Source organism: Centroberyx gerrardi, chromosome 23, assembly GCF_048128805.1.
Source record: "Centroberyx gerrardi isolate f3 chromosome 23, fCenGer3.hap1.cur.20231027, whole genome shotgun sequence".
Classification (NCBI taxonomy): Eukaryota; Metazoa; Chordata; class Actinopteri; order Beryciformes; family Berycidae; genus Centroberyx; species Centroberyx gerrardi.
Window position 1 is genome coordinate 21064586 of NC_136019.1, and position 15545 is coordinate 21080130.

Genomic DNA, 15545 nt, shown 5'->3' on the forward strand with positions numbered 1-15545 from the left:
CTTCGGCCCACACTTTCCAGGCTGATCATTTCAGTTTACATTGGTTCCTCCCTGATCAGATAAAGATGTGTGGTGTTGGAGGATTTTACTCAGCAGTCTGTAAAACCTGTGATGAAACCTGCTTCACCCTGCCTTAAGGAGCTGCTAATCCACCTAAAAGAATCTAATGTATGGCTTTCAATGGAGAGTTTTAGTGTCCCATGATGGTCTGTTTCAGAGGCTTTTCCACCCTGACAAGAATACAATTCTAGGGACATTTTTGGGGAGATGTTTTGTCATGGAAATTATCAAATTCAAAAATATTGAATCATAAACTTTGGGCTTAAAAAATATTGGTCATCCATCATGTGCATCAGTATGAACTCCTCCGTGCCATAGCTCCGTCAGATGTCATTATCAAATCTCATGAATCAAATTTCATTGGAGATCTCCATTGAAATATCATAAATACTTAGCACCACAGTTAAATTTGTGAAACCAGTTAAACAGTCCATACCAAAATGTTATAACGCAATGAGAAGTATTTTGATAAAAATTGTAATACCTTTAATTAAACATTTATGTAGCCCTTACTAAAATTGAGTTGCAAAGTGCTTTAGACCCACCGTGCCTTTCTGCAGGTCCCAGATGGTGATGTAGGGGATGCGCTGGGCTTGGCTGTAGTTGGCCAGCACGAGGTGACTGCCAGTGGGGGTAAGTGCTGCGGTATGGAGGCTCAACAGGGACATTTTATCCTCCAGGGTGTGCAGATGTTCCTGGGACGCCATGCTGAAGACGTTGAGGTGGCGCGCAAAATAGGAGCACACTATCACCTAAAAAATAAAGGTGGGGAAAACAAAGAGAGAATCAGTGTGGACAAAAAAACAACAACATCCAACGCAATTGAGAGAATGATAGATCTAGAAATTGGAGTAATGCACTCTTCAGGGTTTCCACTGGTCCAGGAATTCCTGGAATATCATGGACTTTTGAGAGGTGTATTCTAGACAGAGATAGTCAGGGGATTTGATCAATTCTCTGGGGAAGTCAGGGAATATCAGGGAATTTCACAAATGGGTCATTTTATAGGAATATAGCAGAATGTATTTTCCAGCTTGCAATAGGCTACAACCAAAAATCAATTATATTTTCAGAAAATTCATTATTTAGGCCATCATTCAAATTCAATTTCATTTATTAAAGGGAGGATTTTCCATAACTACTCAAATTGTCAATGTGAAATAATGGCTTTTAACCTTTGTTCACAACAGATTCTTTGATTTTTAACATTCTTGTCATACCCATTCCGAAAGGTACCTGTTGATTGCTTTCTACCTTTCTGCTTTTTAGTTTTTTTCCCTACTTGTGGACTTTAGTTAGGCATTCATTTGTTTCTATTTCTCTTAAAAGACCCTATCCTCATTTAACTTACAGTATCAGTTTGACACTGCTTACTAGGATGTACAGTAGCCAATACTAGGAATTTACTTCATAAAGATTTCTATCAGCCTAAAAAGGTGGTAAACTCTATTCTGCTAATAAAAATGTGGGTAAAGTGAGTTTAGGTGGGTTTACCCTGCACTACATCCCTGCTTGTATTCAATATACTGAACTAGTACTGTTCGTGGGTGTTTTGCCTTGTACCTTCTCATCTCCACTAAGGAGGTACTGGTCTATGGCGTTGTATTTCTCTCTGTCCAGCCTCCTCTGCTCCTCTTTCTCCCTCTGCGCCTCCCTCTCCAGCCTCCTCCTCTTGGCGGAGTGGCTCTCTGTTCGGATGTCCCAGGGCATCACTATGGTCAGGCAGGGAAAAAATCATTAATACTTCAATGTGCTACAGTATGATCTGTCCAGATGTATCACCTACACTATTATCTATCCAGATAGTGAAGTTTGATTTGGCAAAAACTTTATACAGTAACAGTGAAGGGTGTAACTGTGTTGAAATAAGAGTAGAGCAATAAATACAACATAAAACATCTAACAATTGTTTAGTTTCCTTGATTATTTAAAGGTGTATTAAGTAAGGTTTTTACTGCCCCATAGCACAAAATGACTATAATATATATGTGAGGGTTGATAGTAGATGCTAAAGTACCTGGAGTCTGAACCTAAACCTTTAAGGGTACATAAGTAGTATATGTATGTGTGTGTGTGTGTGTGTGTGTGTGTGTGTGTGTGTGTGTGTGTGTGTGGTGTTCCTTATGAGAACCAAATGTCCTCATAAGGACAGAAGGATGAGGACATTTTGCCATTCTTCACCTCTTTAAGGAGCTAGTTTATGGTTAGGACTTGGGTTTAGGGTTACGATTAGATTCACGATTAGGTTTAGGTTAAGGTAAGAGTCAAAGAGGCATTACGTAGATTTGATTTATTATTGATTTTATATATTAAGTAACATTTGGGTTAGGGTTAGGGTTTAACACAAAATGACAATTATGTATATATATATATATATGTATATATATATATATATATATATATATATATATATATATATATATATATATATATATATATATACAGTACATTTCTGGCTTTCAAAACTCACTTGCTGACCTGTACTCTGCTTTGGAACAAAAACTCCCAAGCCGTTAGAGTTTCAAGACAAGTGAGTGACTGGCATCGCATCACATTTCAGCTACGAAGGCTAAAAAGCCTTGTTCTCAAGCCAAAAAAACAAATGACAAAGCAGCATTATTATTCCAGTATTTAGCATGGTGATATATCACCTCTTCACTGGACATGTGTGTTGGATCTCTGCTCTAATTAGCTAGCTTACTCTTTATTCTTTATTTGTCCTAGAGATCTGTACATGTTGTTGCAATTCCTACATGTCGCCAATAGAGGTCAATAGAAGTCATGTATTACTTAATGCCCCTTTAAATATGATTCCAACCACACGGTGTCAGTGTAACCAAGTACCTCACTGAATGAAATTGCATCTCTATTGTAACTGCTCTTCAAAAAATCTGTTCTATCCCTCTCCTTAGCTCTTTTCTTTTCCTAGCACTCACTCTTATAAGATTGCTTTATTATCAAAGGCCCTTGAACTTTGCACTCCTGATATTTGGTTTCTTGTACTGCTGGTGATCTGGGAAGCTTAGTCTACTGTTGCACTAAGTTACACTGGATAAGAGCGTCAGCTAAATGCTTACAATGTAAATGTAATGTCATGTAAATGTAAATGTGAGCTCGATAGCTGGGCTATTGCAGAACATGGAAATGACAAAAATGACTTGTTCAGCAGTCTTTCTAGATAAGGAGGAGCAGCCAGCTGACTTGTTGTCTCTCTGGTTGGTGTGATGAGAGGCTTCTGGTCTCGGACGGTGCTGCTGGACAGGAGGGACTCTCTGTGGGAGGGCTTGATCCGATCTTTAATGTAGCCAGACTCCAGATCCCACAGGATCAGATGATCTCTGCAACAACATCCAAACATCCAACAGACAGGATTTCAGGTGACTGAGATGGGTTTTCTGAAGGCCAGTACTGATATTTCTGGATTAAAGCTTTTGGCACAAAACCTGATATTGTGTGCCAATACTCAATATTTTTGAATTTGAGCATTTTAATGCCAAGAAATGTTTAAAAAGCATTCAGTGTTTCCTCAAGAATTGTATTCTTGTCGGGCTCTGAAACATTTAAACCATGGGACGCTACAACTCTCCATTGAAACCCAGAAAAATTGTTAGAATACATATTCATGCATACTCAGGTGAATCTAGGTTAAGGGCTTCCCATAGACAACGATTGTAGTATTGACCAATTCTACAATAAATATGTAATCAATCAAACTGCATCATATCCATCATATCAGAGGTGTATGACACTGACTAGACCTGATCTGATTTTTAATAAAAGGCCATATTGTGTGTACAGGGTGTCAAAAAACTCTGGAATCATAGAGAAACTGCAAACTAAACAAGCATCAAAACTGCATGTCAGAACTCAAGCCTCCATCTGGAGACCAGAATCCCTGGCACCTTAAGGTGAGATCACGCCTACAGTCGGTTTGTTTGGTCCAAACCATAGTGGAAAAGTTTGTTGCATTTGGTTCATTTAGCTTCACTTTCCCAATTACTCTCTGTAACTCTCTGTAACTTTAGCTAAGCATGATGGACTTGTCTGTGCTCTTCTTCTCTAATGTTCATACCAGTTAAGAACACATGAAGAAATAGCTGAATATGAGCATCAGTCCAGACTTCATTTTGTTATGTTTGGCTTTCCAAGCATGAGGAACTGCTGGCTGTCAGGTGTTAACATCTGTCTCCTTATACCCATAAACACTTGTGTTTTGGGGTCCTAAATTTGGTTCAGATTACATTCTCAACCATGAACCACCTGGTGCCACCAGAGTTTGAATGGCATTAAAAGTTTTACCAGTATTAATCCTGCTCTCACCTGGTCTCTGACAGGCCCAGGAGAGTCTCTCCGTCTTCCAGAAGCCTGTACTCATGTTGAGGACAGGGAACAATGTAGAGCCCAGTCTGTCTCCTCATGTAGCTCCGCTTAATCAAATCATACACCAGAAGAGTCTAGGAGGCCAGACACAGAACTCATATGTTACTATAAGGGTGGAATATGGTTATCTAAAAAGTTGGAAGAGGTACCAACTACCAATACAGTCATCAGTCATGCATCCTGTTAAAATGTCTTAGAGCAAGACATTGGGCCTCATGCAAGAACCATGGGTATGCACAGATTTGATCTTAAAATGTTCTTGTGTACAAGTTAAGCAACTTTTTTGGCAATCATCATTCTCTTATGTCTCTTATTTCCCATTTGTTCCCATGGAGTGCCTGACCTGGAATCTAGGTGAAGGGGTGTCGGTAGCGTTGGTCGTGCCTTTGTCTGTCAGGATATACATTTTGAGGTCATGGGCCAGCGCCACATCGGTGTTGCCATAGAGGCCGTGCTCCACTCGGACGGCTCGGCCTACGAAGCGCCGTCTGGCCAAGTTCCACACATGGACCGTACCCGCTCTGATGGAGCGGCACACCGCGTACCTGCCAGCAGAGGGAGGCAGACTCCTTCAAATGAACACAGTGCCGGGATACAAATGTGGAGCGTGGAAGATGGTCCTTCAAACCCTCTAGGGTTCGACCAGTATAGGTTTTTGAAGGCTACTTACAATGACAAGAACTGATATTTTGTGCTTATAATCAATATCTCTACATTTGACTATTGTCCTGCCAAAACAAATTCAAATAGATTCTCTGAAACAGCATTTATACTATCATGGGACACTAAAACTCTCCACTGAAACACATAATAACAATTATAATACAAATACCACTACTACTTCTAATAATAATAAAACATACTCATGCATGTTCAAGCAATTCAAGCAAAGTTCTTCCCATAGACAACCAGTGTAGTATTGATCAATTCTATAATAAATATGTAATCAATCAAACTGCATCATATCAGCTCTGATATCCATCATATCAGAGGTGGACAACACTGACTGGACCGGTTCTGATTGTTAATACATCCAATAGATCGGTCTCACCCTACTTCAGACTATTCCAAAATACATCACAGATAGATAGAAGCCATCAACATGCATGTTGGATCACAAATTGCCAGTGGCAGGAGATGAAAGCACCAACTGTCAGTACCTACCGTTGGCTTTTCCCCATAGGGACGACCTCCGCTGTGCCGTCGCTCCTCGGCTTGTGGACGTTGTAGGTGAGAGTCTGGTCGTGGATCCTAGACCTCAGGTCCCACAGCCTGAGGTACTTCTCTCCACTGCAGATTCCCAGGCAGAACCGCAGATCAAAACAAAGCCCTGCGGGCAGAGGAGAGCATCATACATTTACTGTAATTAAGGAAAATTAGAAAAGTTTTACTCACATCACAGGAGCTGGACAAAAACAGCAATCAAATGAAGAAAAGAGGAATGTCTGCTCACTGTTTCAATGCCCCCAAAGAGTTTTTTTCAATTGGAAAAATCATGTTTTAAACAAAAAGCTACTAATTTCTAACAAAGTATTTAAGTGGTAATCCGCAAAATATGTTTTTTTAATTTTGTCTCCATCTTTGTTGCTCAGCGCTCATTGCTGTGGTGTTTCTGCACTGCACTTCCCAGAGATCACCTGTCAATCAAACAGTGTGGGTGGCAGTTCTTCTTCTATTTATTTCCATACAAAACAGAAATGTAAAATGTATCACTTGCTGTGCAGCGGAGGATTTTTAGAACATTTAGAACATTTTTAGAACGTTTAGAACATCAAATGTAAAAGCTTTCATGCACTGGATAACGGTTGAATCATTGTTGTGCTTTGGTGTTGTACTCTATAGATGACATCACCTGGCACCAAAGATCAGCCAATAGCAGATGGGAATTTCAGCAGCATGCTTTTTACCATTAGATGTCAGGCTTTACACAGATTTAGGTTCGGGGTTTAGTGACTCTTTAAATATTTCCAGAAACACAGTGAAGACCATAATGAAGAAGTGGAAGAAATGTGGCAGGACCTCACCTTGATCAGGCCAACCCTCCATAATTAAATTATAGACATTAAACTATTCTTCATTTGAGAACCCCTTTAAAACAAACCTGCGGTCAGTATTGCGGGGAAGCGAGCGATGTGCTTGTGGTCCTCGGTCTCCAGGTTCCAGGTCACCACCTCGGTGATGCCGGTGCGTTGGGAGGGGCAGAAGGCCACGGCGTGAGTCCCCGCCCGGTTGACGGCCACCTGGGAAATGTAGTCCTGGCTGCAGCCCAGGATGGATCGCAGGTACAGGAAGGAGGCTGTGCTGAACAGCTCAATGTGGATGATTTCACTGTCCCTCTTGTATGGGTATCTGACAGAGACAGAATACAAAAGTGGCTGGAAAGAAGAGAATGTTTCGCTACAACCAGGTGTAGTTTAGAGGTTCTCAAGGCGGGGTACGGGGACCTCCAGGGATCTTTGAGGGCATTCCCCAGCAAAATGAGGAAAAAAAATGAGGAATAAAAAATGAGGAATAGTACCACTATTACCTCCTAACATACAGTGTATACAATTCTACAATACTAAATCAACAACACTAGCAGTCTTCCTATATGGGTACCTGGGACAAAATCTGATCAAATGGGAGTCTGTGGCCCTGATATGTGTCTATTTGTCTTAAAGGAGAACGACGCTAAATTTATCGATCTGCATACTGTATGTTATACTTATTCAGTATAAGAAAACCAAAACTATTATCTGTGAAGTAATGCCATTTTACAGCTGGAATCTGCTTTGTTGACATGGACAGGGAGACTGACATTGTGGAGTCAGAAGAATTTTGTCTGAACTTTTACATCAAGTCAGCTTAAAAGATATTGAGACAGTTACCTATCTTTTCTACTGCATTTAATTTCCTAGGGCATGGGAATGAACAACATATGAATACTGTGAAATTCAGTGGCGTTCCCCTTTAATGCCCACTACCAGACGGCTATAACATGAATCAAGTGATTTTGAGGTAGGTATTATGATTCACAGATGTTATTATGTTATTAGTTCCTGTAATCACTATTCAGCATATCCAAGTCTCATGGTACTGCACCAGCAGAAGACTGCAGAATATATAGTTCAAGGGTTCTCTACTGTTTCATGTCCCAGACCCCCAAATAGACCCACATTAGACCACAAATTTGATAATGTTTTGATCAAAATTTGATCAAATTATAACCTAGGGAGTTTTAGTTTTGATTTAGTTTAGTTGTTGATAATACTAAAAGAGTAAAAGGGGAGTTAGTCTGTAAAACCTGTGATGAAACCTGGCTCACCCTGCCTTAACAAGCTGCTAACCCACCTAAAAGAATTTGATCAGTATGGCTTTCAGTGGAGAGTTTTAGTGTCCCATGATGGTGTAAATACTGTTTCAGAGGCTTTTCTTCCCTGACAAGAAAATAATTATGGGGGAAAACACTGAATACTTGGCATGAAAATTGCCAAATTTAGAGATACTGATACATCAGCCTTCAGAAACCCATCTCGGTCTAACCCTACTAGACAAGATTTACAGTATGTCAGGCTGGAAAGGCGGGTAAACTCTAGTCTGCAAATAAAAAGGTGGGTACACTTCAGGTGGGTTTACCCTTGCAGTACATCCCTTGGTAATGTACCTGCAGAAGAGCAGCAGGTATTCTGAGGTCATCTCCACGGCCTGGATGGAGGCGGCACCATGCTGGGCCGACAGGACGGACAGCACAGCGCCCCCTCTGGCACTGAACACCGCTGCCTGACCCCCTGACCTGAAACACAGAGAGACACAGAGAGAGAAAGAGTAGAGAGGTAAGAGAATAAAGAGAAGATGAGAAACCCCCCCCACACACACAGACACACCGATTTCATCATTCGGGGGACAAAAAAAGGCATAAAGCAGGCTGTGCAAAGCAATAAAGAGCAACAAAGAACAAAGAACACGACAGAGCATAAAGAGAGGAAGAGAAACCCCAGGGTCTATTAAAGCCCCATTAGTGAACCTCCCAGTCTGTAAGCACAGCCTTATTAAATCTCCATTAACGCAGTCTTGGCTGCCCAGCCAGGCATTGCTCCACATCAGGCGTCCTTGTGAACTTATAAAGCCCGCCAGAGACGGGCTGCTTCAAAGACTGTTGCTGCTCGTTCAGTTTTTATTTGGTTTTTATAGATTTTTTGCTGCAGGCTATTTCTCCTGAGACAATGCATGAACTCGTATTGATAGCTGTGTTAAGGCAATGCATGATTCAATTTACTCACAGTCCCAAATTAACTTTTTGGTTCACCTGCCAAGAGCTGGTAAACTGAAGAAAATGGAGAAGCCGAGAATAATCTTTATCAGACAGAATTATGAATATACATTTCTCAGAGAAATATGTCACTCTCTCCCCATTTTCAAAGTTATCTTATGTATAGAATCAGATGCTTTGTAATTCATCATGGTTGTATCAGAGAGTCTGTTAATTCAGGGAGTTAATTTCCATCAACATTTCAAAACTGGAAATCTTTTGCCATGAAGCATTTCTTATATCCAATACCGAGGGCTTTATCATTATTATGAGAATACAGTTTCATACAGTTTCAATTAACGCTTTGAATTGCCAACACACTGTAACCGCCCCCGCCGTCTTGTATTACCAACAACCACCAGCGACCTAATTTGTTGCTTGTCTTGATACCAACACCTCTCCAGTGTGAGGGTATGGATTCCACGATAATTACCCTGAGAGCAGTCACGACGTCCTTTTAATTAGGTAATGAAATCAAGATCAACTCCCCTCTGGAAAATGTATCACTTTTAATATCTTGTCGGTATCGCCCTGGGCATCAGCTTCAGAATCGTTCATCTATGTGACAGGAGCTAAGGAGTGGAGAAATCACCTGCGTACCGTATTACACTGACCAGGCACCTGAGAAGTGGATCGCCTTAATAATTCAGCACTGTTTTCATACCCGGGGGTGAAATTTGTCTAGATACTATGGCGGCCTGATTTCACAGCTTGTTAACAATGGGATATGTGATATTATTTAAGAACGAGGTCACTCCAAGTGACACTTGTGGCTCATGCATTGTAAATGTGATGATAACGCGATTGCCATCGGTTGACAATCATGATGACCTACTAGGAGCTAATCAGGCTTGCTGTGTCAATAGGATTCCAATAAGAGTTAAAGGGAGTTTTTGGCGAGGTTGGCCCATATGGGTTAAACCCTCTTCCTGACCTCTGACCTGTAGGCAAAGAGGACGTAGTCTCTGATGGAGTTGTTCGACAGGACAATGGAGTGGTCTTTGTGGATCGCCTCGCACTCCAGGGAAATGCTAACGCAGCACAGCAGAGAACAGGAAGAGGCCAAGTCGAAAACCTGACAAACACATTTAGGGCACACATTCAGTTTAGACATCAACTAAAAGCCTTCTTCTATGGACTTAAAGAGCATGACAGTTTGACATCACAAAGGAGAATTCTAGCTTTTCTTTCCACCCAGGTTCCCTTTCTAATGTCTCTGGCATTCTAGCGATCATCCCAGATGCTTATTTTGCAGATTGAATTAGTATTTAAGATAAGATCAAATGAAACTTTAATGATCCCTGTGGGGAAACGGGGTCGTGGGCAGCAGCAAATAACAGGATACAGCAAAGAACATAGAATATAAATAAGAACAGAGCAAATGGGGGGTAGTAAACATAACATAACTGACAATTATAACATTGCTAGAATGTGTGTAGAAATATATCAATGACAAAATATATGAATTCAAGCAGAAACAAAGAAAAAAATGAGTGAAAATGTTTGATATAAAAATACACCAAACTTTGAAATATATGCAACTAAAATAGCCTAGATTGACAAAAATAAAATTTTACTTGAAACTGCCATGTTGATCTGTTTTATTCTAAATCAAAGTCTATTGAGCTGGAGTACAATAAAGTAACAAGGCAACCGATGGAGGGACACAGCCCAATCCATAGTCCCCCCCCCACTTCATAGTGTGGGTAAGTAAGCTATCAGTACCTTGACTAGATGACTTCCATCATAGAAGACCACCAGCAGCTGTCCTTCACAGGTAGTGGTTACGATGGGAACGTCCATCGAGTCGCTTTCTGAATACACAACTCGCCCGGATTCCACCTCTCTCACCTGAAACACAACCACAGAGTTCATAGATCGACATCTCTGATATGAGTTTTGCAGACTGCTCTTGATATTATATTGATGTTAAACTGCTCTTGCTTACATTTTTAGCATGACTGGCCCCAGTCAAACCCCCTAGCCCTGACAGTGTTGGTACCATGCTTATCTCAATGAGCCACATGACGACCAATAAGCATCTTCAGTGAAGTTTCCCAACAGTTGGACAAGCCAAGGGGGAACAAATGCTGCATTCATGTCAGATAGGAAAGATGGTAGATATAAACCTCCTACTAGAAAATACGGTTAAATATTACTTGGGAACTCAGGGTTTGACGAAGGATCTGGACATCTGACTTCCTGAATTCTAATGTCACTAACAAGGAAATATGTGCAGTTCATACTGTGTTCACATCATATTGTGAGAAGAGGAAGAATGGGATGCTACAACTTGGAAGCAGTCATGCGTGTAATTCATTAACGATTTTCATCACATTTGTGTCGTTTTTTCGTCACAAAGCTTAAAATGCCATGGCAGGACTCAACTACTTGCTGGATTTTTGGCTTGTGGTTGACATTGCAATGTTTGTTTTGTGATAATGCATGAATTCAAATGTATCATCACTAAGTGCAAGTGTGTTTGAAAGTTTGAAAGTTTGAAAAAGCTGATCAGGAGCAAGCAAAGTCTACAGAAAACAATCACTGCATCTTGACAGCTTCAAACATATTTGAACATGTGAACACATCCAAGTCGATGCTATTAACCTTTCAAGTCGTCCCAATGGTTATTCCCATAGGACGTGAATGCAGCAAAAATCACACCTCCTTTTCATTTAAACCAAGAAGTGAAATCAAAGTTTGCCAAAGTCCAACCTGCAGACTCTGTCCCATGCGGACAACAAGCACCCTATCATCCAGACCGAGCGTAAGGGAGTCTCCCACCACGCCCCCCACCGCGTCCAAGGTCCGGACCACACGCCTCAACTCCAGGTCCCACAACCTCAGGCTTCCATCTGCTTCACAGGTGACACCCAAGGGTCCTCTCTGTCCCCCTCCCAGGGCAGTCACATTGGACGAGTGACCTGGGCAAACAGATATTCATTGACGACGGTCACATTTACATGCACATCAAAAATGCAATTAAGGCATGCTATTGAAATTGACATCTGCTATTGACTGATCTTTAGTGCCAGGTGATGTCACCTTCTATAGAGTACAACAGGTGGTGACATCACCTGGTACCAAAGATCAGCCAATAGCAGATGGCCATTTCAGTAGCATGCTTTTTACCATTAGAGGTCAGGCTTTACATAGATTTGGGTTTGGGGTTTAGTTACTCTTAGTCAAAGTAAGCATAATCACAGTAACATATGTGGAGTACTTCAGTTTTAATTGCATTAATAGACACCAGTTAAAACAAGTAGATACCTTAAAAACTCGGGGTATTCCTTAACTCTGTGAAGTAAAGCAGTGTACGTGTGATGGGTTACCTGCCAGCAGGGTGTGTTGCAGCCCCCCTGGGGGCAGCAGGCAGGTGTAGGAGGGCAGCAGGACGGGCAGGGAGGACTGGGCACACTGAGCCAGCAGGGCATGGAGGTAGCTGAACTTCAGCGGGTCACCTGGGTGAGAGCACAGCTTAGAGACCAGCAGATAAAGCAGACAAATACTGATGATTTTCATGCCCATAAATACCCCAAAAATTACAAGGATTCAGTATTTCCCCAGAATTATATTCTTGTCAGGGTGGAAAAACCTCTGAAACAACATTAGGCCATCACTGGACACTAAAACTCTCCACTGAAACCCAGACTAATGACTAGGTGGGTTCTCCTTAAGGCAGGGTGAGACAGGTTTCACTACAAGTTATCCAGATTGTTTTGAACTAGGAGGGACTACTTTCCCTGTGGAAAGGTCTCTGGAGTGTGATTTGTTCTGCTTCCATAGGAAGGATCAGGGAAGAAACTCCATCATATCAGAGGTGGACGACACTGACATATACTGATATAACAATAACACATATACTGTTCATAAATGTTCACAACCAAAATTTAATGGGAGATTGTGTGTCAGACTACCTGGAGCCACAGGCCGGTCCTCGGTAACGATCTGTCCCAGTCGACCCACAATCTGGGAGGCCAGCTGACAGGGGTCCTGCTGCAACACTGTCCTGGACAGCTGCAGAGCACCCGACAACACCTCCACATCCACCAGCACCCTAGGGAGAGAAGGAGGGCTGCAGCAATCAGTATTAAGACAGATGGGAATGACATGCAACAAATATCAGGGGCTGGACTTTAACTCATGAATACTGATGCAGTAGAAAGCTGTTTAAGCTGTACTAGGCAAGATTTTTATGTAAAAATCCAGCCATCTAGACAATTTTTTGCCGTCTATCACGTATCACTGCAATGTGAATGCAGCATTAGACTTAGGGCAGGGTGCTCTTTCTGTCTTCTGACTGGACCTACTTGTCTGGCAGCGTAGCCTCCTTCAGGTCCTCCTCTATGTCCAGGACAGACAAGCCCCAGGCCTTATGCAGCAGGAACTCATAGTTGAAAACACACTCGGACAGGAAGGGCAGGATTTGGCCCGAACGAACCAGATGGTAGGGCAGTCCGTGAAGCTTCCTCAGATTGAATACGTAACTCTGAGGCGTACCTTCACCGTCCTCTCCCTCGCCCAGCGTCCATGCCAGTGGCTGAAATATGCGCGCGTGTTGCGATTTATCCCGGTAGTAGTCGGCGTAGTCTGCGTGCACGGCCATGCGGGAGTCGTCCGTTTTTAGATAGCGTTTCGTACATATGCGGCTCAGTTCGGAATGGGTCCAGCGGTACACCCACGTCCCGTCTGTCTTGACCTCAGTCAGGTGGTGACCGAGGTCACGCTTCAGTTGAGCCCACAAGACATAAGGCACCCTGGGGTGGCTGGAGGAGGAGGAGGAGGGGTAAGCTGAGGTCACTTCCTGGAGCACCTTCCCGTCTCTGGCCAGCAGGTCCAGTAACTCCTGATGACGGAGATGAAATTCTGGGATTCTATGAAAATTATGATTAAATCTCTCCGAAAACACAGATGTCTTTAAACGAAAAGTGTAATTTCTAATGCAACATTTTGATTAGATTCCATATAAAATGCATGAAAATGTACGTATGTATTATCCAGGGTTTCAATGGCAAGTTTTAGTATACCATGGTCTAAATATTTCAGAGGCTTTTCCACCCTGACAAGAATAAAATACTGGTGGGAAACAATGAATACTTGCAATTTTTTTTAATTTTTAGAATGAAAATAGTCAAATTCAAAGATATTGAATATCGGCATAACATATTGTCTATCGGCAGCTTCAATCCAAAAGGATCAGTATCGGTATCGGCTTTCAAAAACTTATCAGTTGCACCCTGGTAAAGATGTTCTGAGGTACATCTAGTTTCCCCTACCTCTTCAGTGACGCCCCATCGCGAAACCGATATCAGTGACGCTGCCCGTCTCACCAGCTGCGTCCCGTGGGCTCTCTCTAGGCGAGCCAGCAGGCCGAGGTAGAGGCCTTCCAGGCTGGCTGGGAGGCTGAAGCTGGCCTGGGGGGAGAAGGAGCTCCACAGCTGGCTCTCCCAGTACGCTGCTTCCAGGTAGAGAGGGGAGGGACAGGACACACAGGCCTGGAGGAGGAGCTGCCACTGCTGGTCCTGCAGACGCCGCCGGTCGGCCCGGAGCTTGGCCTCTAACGCTGCTGTGATGTTGTGGAGGCTGAGGGGCGGGATGGACAGGACCGTGGGATGGGCTGACTGTTGTGGAGAGCGAGAGAGAGAGAGAGAGAGAGAGAGAGAGAGAAAATCAGTGTCAACTAGAGATTGCATACTTTATTTACTTAAAGTATCAGGTAGTGTCTTATTGAGATCAAGATCTCTTTTTCAAGAAAGACCTTTGAACAAAAGCATTCATAGAGATGACACAAAACAATTCAGTTACATGTTCCACAGTCAAACTCATTTCATACAGTGAAACTATCTTACAAAAAGAAATCACACACATTATAGAACATGTGAGATCAGAGCAAGCTGTTTGCTAATTCATTAATTGGTTAAACCAAGAATGAATGGGACTTTTCATACACTAATTTGTTTACTTTCATTGATTTTCATACTGCATATATTTCCTTTGTTCTAGTGCTGTCGTTTTCACACCTTGTCTACATGCTGTAAATTTTACATAAAAAAACATTTTACATAATATATTCTAGTCTTGAAATTGTTGGCTGCATTAGGTTTAATACCCTCTATTTGCTCTATTTTTTTATTTCTATCCTTATCCCGTTTCTTTGCTGTATCCTCCTCTCTGCTGCTGCAATTTCCACATGAGGATCATCAAAGTTTCGTCTAATCTAATCCAACTGTGCTGACCTGCAGAGTGCGAGTGCAGGCAGAGTCGGTGGATGCAGACAGGATGAGGTGGACGTTGGGAGGTAGAGGGACGGAGATCCAGGAGAGGTCTGGATCATGTTCCTCAGACAGCTCGTCTAACCCATCCAGCAGAACGACCAGAGGCTTCTCTGCTCCCACCCGGCCCAACAGAGAGTAGAACTCATTGATCAGCTGAGGGAGGCCCTGGAGGAGACACACAGGCCACCTTTACACCTGGAATTAACATCAATCCTGGGTGATAGGATTGTAATCGGATAGAACAAAAACACATAAAACTCAGGTGGAAATGCACCCAAGATGCAAAGCACCTGGTCAGAGATGCAGCTCAGATAGGGACATACTTGTCAAAAATGGATTGTCAGAATACTAATGGATGGGGAACAAGCTAGATGAGGTCTTTACTGTCAATTTTAAAGGATCTAAATATTGCAAAATGAAGTAAAGTGTGTGGCAATATGTTTTTTTGGCAAGGAAAAGAGAAATCAAATTTCATCCAATGTGTATACACATTGACACATTTTAATGTAGCTATATCACCTCTAGACATAATTTAGATATGA

At 42.2% G+C, this 15545-nt stretch overlaps 2 protein-coding genes across 2 annotated transcripts in view; both read right to left on the minus strand.

Annotated features, from left to right (window-relative positions):
* The window catches only part of LOC139932323 (bolA-like protein 2), a 48648-nt gene extending 33941 nt beyond the window's left edge, over positions 1-14707 (minus strand). The window contains exon 1 of the mRNA XM_071926054.2: positions 14691-14707. The gene's annotated coding sequence lies outside the window, so the exon portion shown is untranslated. The remainder of the gene's footprint in view (positions 1-14690) is intronic.
* On the minus strand, positions 573-12250 carry LOC144543547 (uncharacterized). The gene is made up of 12 exons (XM_078291730.1): positions 12061-12250; positions 11444-11652; positions 10454-10579; positions 9670-9803; positions 8084-8212; positions 6542-6789; positions 5605-5770; positions 4784-4985; positions 4381-4514; positions 3262-3398; positions 1624-1772; positions 573-812 (listed from the first exon to the last, which is right to left on the minus strand). The coding sequence occupies exons 1-12, from the start codon at positions 12248-12250 to the stop codon at positions 573-575; spliced, it is 2064 nt and encodes a 687-aa protein (XP_078147856.1).
* Positions 14708-15545: the final 838 nt, after the last annotated feature.

Coding starts and splice junctions, on each gene's coding strand:
- LOC144543547 (XM_078291730.1), bottom strand. CDS start 12,250: ATGAAAATCATCAGTATTTGTCTGCTTTATCTGCTGGTCTCTAAGCTG. Junction 9,804..10,453: donor ATGGAAGTCATCTAGTCAAG/GTACTGATAGCT, acceptor TGTGTTTGTCAG/GTTTTCGACTTGGCCTCTTC. Junction 4,515..4,783: donor CCCCTTCACCTAGATTCCAG/GTCAGGCACTCC, acceptor CTGGCCTCCTAG/ACTCTTCTGGTGTATGATTT.